General features: G+C 38.7%; 1 protein-coding gene across 1 annotated transcript; it reads left to right on the top strand.

Annotated features, from left to right (window-relative positions):
• The first annotated feature begins 1,856 nt into the window (after positions 1-1,856).
• LOC149240229 (uncharacterized) lies at positions 1,857-3,260 on the top strand. The gene has a single exon (XM_089367276.1). The coding sequence runs from the start codon at positions 1,903-1,905 to the stop codon at positions 2,899-2,901; it is 999 nt and encodes a 332-aa protein (XP_089223402.1). The 5' UTR covers positions 1,857-1,902; the 3' UTR covers positions 2,902-3,260.
• The last annotated feature ends 5,796 nt before the right edge of the window (positions 3,261-9,056 follow it).

Raw genomic sequence — 9,056 nt, 5'->3', positions numbered from 1 at the left:
GTGACAGATGCGTTGCACTGCAGTGAGGTCTCTGTGATTTCCTTTAGGGTTCTGTTGCACTCTTTCCGTTGGCTGGTCTCCCTTTTATGTTATGTAGACCTCCCAAGATCAAGAATCCAAGACAATGCCGAGGATCCAAGGGATCGCGAGTTGGAGGGGAGCATTATTTGTGCCCCCACAAATAGTCCATGACACGGAACCAACCAAGGCATGGGTATACCCTTGATCATGAATCACAAAAGGGGTGGGCTTTCGTTGTAGCAGAATATTGTAGACTAGCGGGATGGTTTAGCCTCCACCGTAGCGCCGTGATCCCCTTGATCCATCCACTAGATCACACCCTCGGTTGATCCATTCCCCCTTGCAATGCCTGCAGTCATAGACAGACCCCAACTGGGATGTGTTTCACCAATCCAACGACAAAGAAAAGCTTGTGCCTGGAGGAAAATACAGTCTTTGCGGACCATAAATCCAATCGACACAGTCGTGGCAGCCAAATCATTTTGAAGGATTCGACCTCTATGGGCTTAAAGGGATAACGAAGCCCTATCTAGCAAATCATCCCTGCTTTTTCCCATCGAATAGGTTCCTCGGATAATCCCCATCCAAGTGACTGAAGTTTCCATCGACCTTGTGCATCAGTGTCCCTGCATCCCCACAAGCTATCCAAGGGATGGAATATGGCGGCGATGCCCCAGACCCCATTGCTGAGCAGAAAAACCCTATCTCCGTTTTCCATTACTTCTTCCCCTACAGGTTGGACAACTTGACTTTCATGATATTCTCATTCAATCCTTTATTTATTTACTTATTATTATTATTATTTATTTGATTATCATTATGGAAAAAAAGAAAAGAAAAGAAAAAAAAGAATATAAAGAAATAAATAAACAATGATAATGAATAAATAAATAATAGAAAAAAATAAAAATAAATAAATAAATAAATAAATATTAAAAGTGAATAAATAAATAATAATACCAATAAAAATGATTAAAAATATATAAAAATAAAAAGAGAGGGTGTTCTTCTTTATAAAAAAATAAAAAAATAAAAAAATAAACACTGATAATGAATATATAAATAATATTACTAAAAATTAATAAAATAAATAAAAAGAGAGGGTAATCCTCTCTAATAAAAATTAATAAAAGGAAGAATAAAAAGGGAATAGAACATAAAACAAATAAGAAAGGGGATAAAAAGCTTAGACAAAAAGGAGAAAACTAAGAAGAGAGGGCGAGAATCCAACAGCCAGCCATCATCCCTATTAATATTATTTAAAGACCTCTCAATTTCAATGGCTTCCCTAAACTTGCGTGATAAAAATGAGAAATTTTTGCGATGACCTTAGCCTCCTCAATGCATATATGATGCTTGATCTTCAACGCATATATATTTTTCATAATTAATAATTTATAATCCTTGTTATTTTTTCCAAATGAAACAATCAAATAATAAATAATAATAATAAGTAAATAAATAAAAGATTGAATAAATAAATTAAATAACTAACTAAACAAATAATTATTAATTATTAATTATTTAAACAATTTAAATAATTTTCAACCCTAGTAAAATATAGTCAGTTGAATTATAATAATAATGATTTATAAATAAAGAAATAAACAAGATAATTTTCCCTCTTAGTTAAATATAGCTGTTTTTCTCTAGCATTTATAGATTTATCTTTTTATTTAGCTTTCTTTTGAAATCTGTTTTTTCACGACCAAATATTTTCAATGTGTTTTTTTTTTCCCAAAATTTTCATAAATTAACAAATATTTATCGTTTATATATGTAGACTATAATATAATAAACAAATACATTTATCTTCGTATAAATACCCGCCTCTTTTCATCCATTTGTTATGGAGTAATCCCTAATTTCATATCTTCAGCAATGGCCATGTTCGCCCATTACTTGGCTTCATCTTTGGGATCTCAGCGTCACTCCCTGGTGGCAGCTGTTGCAGCACCATCTTCACCATTTCTCCGGATTATTTTGTTAAAATTATCACGACTTTCTACAACTATTGCTGATAAAGACAAGTCCACAAGCTACCCTGAGGCCGATAAGACATGCCCCATTTCAGAATTCTTACTCAACGAATGTAGGTTGTGTCAGTCTGAGCTCTCAACTATCCTTAAAGAAAGGCCATCCTTTGTTGCGACGAGATCAGCTCACAGAGCCCAACAAGCGGTACAGTTACTGAGAGATTTGGGATTCACAGAGCACCAGGTAAGGAAGACTATTACCAGAAACCCAGCTATTCTTTCTCTCAATGCTGATCGGCAGTTGAAACCCAAGATTGAGTTCATGAAATCATTGGGCCTTCCTGCACAAGACTTGAGAAATGTCATATCCAATGTATCCAGATTGCTCAGCTCCAGTCTCGAGAAAACCCTGCGTCCCAACATCCATTATCTTCAAAACCTGTTCGGATCAGAGGTTAATGTTTCCATTGTTTTCAAATCGGCACCTTTTATTCTAACTAAACGCAACGGGCCTGAATTTTGGGAAAAGAAATTGAAGCATTTGACAAGTTTTGGGCTCCTCGAAGATGACATCAAGGACCTTGTTAGGAGGTGCCCAGTTATATTAAGTGCTTCCATGGATAAAGTGCAGAAGAGCATGGACTTTTTGATGCATACTGTAGGGCTTCCTTCAAAGTTTTTTTTATCATATCCTCGTGCAGTGTCTTGTTTCAGCTTGGAGCGTAGGATCAAGCCCCGCCACAAGGTGTTGAGTGCTCTCAGTGCAATGCAACCTTCCAAGCGTCCTCCTAGTCTCTTTCGTGCTCTTGCTTTAAGTGAGCGTAAGTTCCTCGAAAAATATGTCCAGTGCAGTCCTCATGCCAAAAAGTTACTTGAAATGTACAGTGGCAAGCATGCCCTCTAAAAGACTAGAAATTCGGGTTTCTGTTTTGGTCAGGTTAGATTGTATTGCGTTGTTCTTATTGATTGAAAGAGGTTTGAGAACATTAACCAAGGGATCATCAGTCTGTTATGATCCAGTGCCATGATCCCTCTAGCCCACATGAGTAATGAGTGGGAATTAGTATATATAGAAAATGATCACGACACAGTCAGTTCCGGTCTGGGATCTTGTTTTGGCCAGCTTATTGTCACACCACAATCACAATCAACATGCACTATTGAAGGATACTCAGTTGTAATACAATCACAGAGAATGTATCAAATAACATGTTTTTGAAAGACGGAAAAAACTCTCATCACCAGATAATTTGTTTTTTGCTAGAGTCTTGCAACGATCATGCATTGCTTCCTCCCTTTAAAATGTGATGGGATAGATCTGAAATTTTGACTGTTCGAATCATGGTTAACTTGTAAAAGTAAATATTCAAATCCCGCAGGCAAATGTAGGGACTTCAAATTCTTATCCGTTAATACAGTAGTCTGATCTGATTGTTTCCAGATATGCTATATCTATGAGACTTTACTGGAATTAACACATTTCAAATACAAGCTAAACATTGCACACTAGTTCGCCCACACTCTCTCCGTTCTTTGTTAATGGTCTCTGTTTCTTTGCTTTAGATATTTTTTTGTGGTAATGACTTTTATTGCTGCTATCATAGACTATTCCTAGCGGTAATGGAATGAGATCCATTTCAATCACACGTCTTGTAAAGCAGAACCCTAGCCCCTACTCTAAAACACAGCTTCTGATGCATGATTGACTAGGCAAACAATCATTGGCACCTTCCCTCGTCCGAATGTGGTTGGACGCTCACTTATCCTTGGTCCTACAAACATTCATAAGAAGTTTGTCAACTTCTTGTTGCACCACGCCTTCCACTTAGCCACTTCTTTTGGATGAAACTTACCTCCAGGAAAGAGGCAGATGAGGTGACTCCCAGCACAGAGGAGGGGTGGGAAACCATTGATATTTTTGGTCATATTGGGTTTAAACTATTTGCAAATGCTTTCTTGCTGTTTTCTTCATTAGTTTTCAGTGCAACATCTACAGTGAGCTGTGCACATCTGAGAGATCCTGTTGCATAATTTCTTTCCCCTTTGGGATGTTGGCAAGAAGCATTCTAGAAGCCTAATGGATCAGAATCAGCAGCCTCGTATTTGAAAAACTTGCTAAGGAGGTAGCAATCATTCTTATAACTAGTTGAAATTTGCTACCTTTTGCCCCTTCATCAAATGGTTGATCTTTAGGGCTGCTTTCCTAAATTGGTGTGAATGTTAGCGATGAGATTTGTGTTTTTAAGAAATTTAAAATTTCACCTGTCCAACATGATAATGAAAAACTTTGGCAAGGAGGTAGCAATCATTCTTATAACTAGTTGAAATTTGCTACCCTTTGCCCCTTCATCAAATGGTTGATCTTTAGGGCTGCTTTCCTAAATTGGTGTGAATGTTAGCGATGAGATTTGTGTTTTTAAGAAATTTAAAATTTCACCTGTCCAACACTGATCATGCAATCTTTCCTGCCAAGGCTTTCTTTAAGATTTTTTCAGTTGGTCTAGCTGAGAAAGATAATGAAGCAAAAGTGAGAGTTCTCATTATAAAAAATCTCATAGGCTTAGAGTAGGGATATCTGGGTGAATGCTTGTATGGGAATCTGTGAGACCTCTTGGGCCTGCGCATATGTTCTTAGGAAAGTTCTGTCTATGTACAGTTGAAGAGTCTATTTTATCAATAATATTTGTTGAAGATTTCTGCAATCTTGTTCACTACCTGGTTTCCCAGTTTCTGTAATTGCTGTTGCAGTGCTTGTTATGATTATTTTAGGTTAACATAAAAGCAGACCAGTACTCCAAATTATTGTTTTGCACAGTAAAATCTATTACTGTTATAGCTGAATCTATGGCTGTTATAGGTAAGTCTGTTGTTATCATAATGTTGTTATTTCGAGAAGAAAATTTTCTGAACTATAGATCAACATGTTATTACAGAGATATCAGTTTGCTGTTGATAGACTTGGTTGGTTTGGGCTTGGCATCGTACTTAGCATGTCAGTGCAGTCCTTGGGCCCATAGTTAGACTCATAATGCACGATAACTCATCCATACCATATCTATGAAGTAGTCTTCATGTGAACATCAAGTAAAAATTATCTCCTTTGATGATAGGGATGCCAAACATGATGGTGACATGCAACAACCCATGTTAAATTTCCACTAAACTCTGCAACTACTTAGTGAATAACTGAAAACTAGGCAACCAACGCTGAAACCAAACTTCCTTTCACAAAGATACAGAATTTCTTAATTGATAAGCAGCGGAATAAAACGCAGAGATAAAAACACAACACACATATTTACACAAATATTTTTCTCAGGAACCCAACAGACAAAACCCTTTTTGTTTGTTTGTAGTATTTTATTGATAGAGCTTGAGCAATTGAATCCCTTACAAGGCAATCTCTTACATTGAGAACATTCTTGTTCTCTTGCTGAACTAGCTTGGACTCACCCTGCAAACACATGATCCCCTGCTCCTACTTCTTTGTGCTCTGCCTGACCCTATTTCCTTGTGCACAATCCTCCTATTTCCTAGTGCATAGGGCCTCCTATTCTTTAGGACTTGGCTCCTACTTCCTACCACGGAATTGCCTCCTAATTCTCAGTGTGATTCTGCCATAAGAAAGCCTCCTTAATAATGCGCACTAACTCCTCTAAGGTACGCACTCACAAACAAAGATAATCTCACACAAACTTGTGCTCTCTCTCACAATCTCGTGAGCTGTGTCTTGTCACAATCCTTCATGCACAAAACAACAATGAATTCTTTGTGCCTTTGTCCTTGCTTTATAGATTCGATCCATGCTAATTTTGGGCCTTGTTCAAATTTAGAACGAGTCTCTAACTGGAAGTTAACTAAGTTGAACTGGTTATCTCTCCAATCATAACTAAAGTCACAACTTTTCCTTCAATCAATGATTGAAGTTCCCAACTCGTCCTTTTCTAAACTCAAATTGCCACTTGAACTGTAGCTAATCTGAAGAAGAGTCCACGTAATTGATCCTTCAACACTACACATGAACTTGTGAATATTATTCCCACAAACTGGAAATAAACTCACCATCTCCATGAACTCGCTCTATGGTCAAAACAAGACAACTCGTGGTCTTTCTGGCTAGGGCACGCGCCAGGGAAGACCTACTCTCGCTACATTTTTCCACACTCCCTCTTAGCGAAGAAGGTACTTTTGGAAGAACCTTGTCCACCCGGATATGTCTCGAACACCACCACATTCAATGCTGCTGTAGTTGCTCCGTTTGAACTAGAAGATTTCCCTGCTTCCTACTGTGGAATCTGATTTGAAGACTTGTTTTCTCCAACCATGCTTTGCGAGTCTATTACTTCAGTCATAAGTGCCATGTACCTCGTGTACCTTTGTGGTTGCTTCCTTTAGCTGAAGGTGATACTAGAAGATCCAACTCTCTGTTGATCTCCCTTAAACAACTCTTTTTCCCACTTGGCTCAAACTCTCCCTATTCTGGGAGTCACTGACTGAGTGGCTATCTCCACTCGCCCTGGGCTAAGCTCCTCATCATCCTGCTGGTTAGTCCAACTGCCAACTAGCCGAGACTCAAACTGAGATACTGGCTGAGGCAGCTACATGATCTTAACTGGAATCCTTCTTCCGATTAGGGCACTTAGTGGCATAATGCTCAAACTCATGGCAATGGAAGCACATGATCTTGCTCAAATCCTTCTTCTTCTCGCCCTTTTGATTGGACTCGACCTCTCTTTAGACCTTCTTGCCCTTGGCTTTACCTTTGCCTACCAAGGCAAAGTTCGCCTCATCCTCTGCATGAGCTTCTCTACCATCTCTCGTCCTTCTTCGGATCTCTTCTTGAACAAAATCACTCCATAACCTTTCCCAACTAGGAATATTCTCTTTGCCACTCACTGCATCTTGGAAACCATACCAAGGGTTATGCCATATGGAGCCCCAAAAGTGCAAGACTCATAAGGTCTTGTTTTGCTACTGTCACATTCACACCATCTACCTCATTTCGAACCTGAGTGAACTTCGAAAGATATGTGATGATGGGCTCATTTTTGTTCATTCAGATACTTCTTAGCTTCTCCTTGAGAGCAAACTTCCTGTCATCACTAGAACCCTGATAAAGATCTAAGATGGCTATAAACATCTCATATGTTGTCTTCTTCTCATGGAGATGAGGAATAATATGGTCTTTGATTCCTTCAAGAATGATCCTCCTCTCCTTGATGTCATTCTTGTTATGTTGGGCCAATTGTTGGGGATCTTGAGGTGGCACTATTTGTTGCTTCACAAACTCTAGCACCCCACTATCTTCCAACACCACATATATCAACTCCTTTCATGCACAAAAACATGGGGCTCCCTTTAAACCGTGATCTGACCTTAGCCCTAGGAACGACATACTGCTATCCAAGGAATTGCTTTGCTCTGCTCTTTAAACTCTAGTGCACTTCATGACCGATCTGCGCTCTAGCCTCATTGATCAACTTGGTGTTGGTCTTTATAATGATTTCTACTCTGATAGCATGTTAAATTTCCACGAAACTCCGCAACTACTTAGTGAATAACTGAAAACTAGGCAACCAACACTGAAACCAAACTTCCTTTCACAAAGATACATAATTTCTTAACTGATAAGCAACAAACTAAAATGCAAAGATAAAAACACAACACAGATTTACACAATTATTTTTCTCAGGAATCCAATTGGGAAAACTGCTTCTTTGTTTGTAGTATATTATTGATAGAGCTTGAGTAATTGAATCTATTAGAAGACAATCTGTCACACTAAGAACAACCTTGTTCTCTGACTGAACTAGCCCAGACTCACCCTGCAAACACCTAATCCCCTGCTCCTACTTCCTTGTGCCATGCCTTGTCCTATTTCCTTGCGCACAGGTCTCCTATTTCCTAGCACAAAGGGCCTCCTATTCTTTAGGACTCGGCTCCTACTTCCTAGCGTAGAATTGCCTCCTAATTCTTAGCGCAATTCTGCCACAAGAAAGCCTCCTCAATACTGTGCACTGGCTCCTCTAAGGTACGCACTCACAAACAAAGATGATCTCACACAAACTTGTGCTCTCTCTCACAATCTTGTGAGTTGTGTCTTGTCACAATCCTTCGTGCACAAAACAACAATGAATTCCTTGTGCCTTCGTCCTTGCTTTATAGATTCGATCCATGCTAATTTTGGACCTGTTCAAATTTAGAACTTGAGTCTCTAATTGGCAAGTTAATTGAGTTGAACTGGTTCTCTCTCCAATCATAATTGGAGTCACAACTCATCCTTACTTCAATCAATTACTGAAGTTCCCAACTCGTCCTTTTCTAAACTCGATCTGCCACTTGAACTGTAGCTAATCTGAAGAAGGGTCCACATAACCGATCCTTTAACACTACGCATGAAGTTGTGAATATTATTCCCACAAACTGGAAATAAACTCACCATCTCCATGAACTCGCTCCATGGTCAACGAAGGACAACTCATGGTCTTTCTGGCTAAGGCACACACCAGAAAAGACTTTCTCTCACTACACTTTTCAACAACTCAAATCACTACACCAGGGACAAATTTCATGTGTTGTCCCAACCCATTTGCCCGATACAAGTGTAGAAGTTCCACGAAAATTCTGATCTACTTGAATGAACAAATCTGAACCTAACTTGTAATTGAAGACACAAAATTTTCTCTACTAATTTTGCAGTGGAATAGGAACATAAATAACATAGTCACACAATATAAAAGCACTTGTTTTTCTAGGGGAACCAATTGGGAAAACCCTCTGCTTGATTGAAAATTTTATTGATAGAAAAATGAGCAATAGATCTCTTACAAAAACAATCTTGTTTCAATAGAAACCAATCTGGTTTTCTCTGCTTGTACTAAGCTGAAACATTCCTTGCAAGACTTTGATCCCTGCTTCCCTATTTCCTTGCGCAAGTCCCAAGGAAATTCTCCTATAAATCTGCGCACAAGCCTCTCTTGGTACACTGATCCTCTCACAAGCTCACACACACAAACACAAATCTGTGTTCTCTAGTGCCTTGTCTCAGTAACTCGTGCA

The sequence above is a fragment of the Pinus tabuliformis genome, chromosome 8 (assembly GCF_031772625.1).
Source record: "Pinus tabuliformis cultivar Carrire ecotype Pingquan chromosome 8, CPIR1, whole genome shotgun sequence".
NCBI classification, from domain to species: domain Eukaryota; kingdom Viridiplantae; phylum Streptophyta; class Pinopsida; order Pinales; family Pinaceae; genus Pinus; species Pinus tabuliformis.
The sequence above is the reverse complement of the archived record's forward strand: the minus strand, read 5'-3'. Positions and strand labels throughout refer to the sequence as shown.

Bases quoted from the DNA above. Each gene is read 5' to 3' on its own strand.
- LOC149240229 (XM_089367276.1), top strand. From the start codon at position 1,903: ATGGCCATGTTCGCCCATTACTTGGCTTCATCTTTGGGATCTCAGCGT.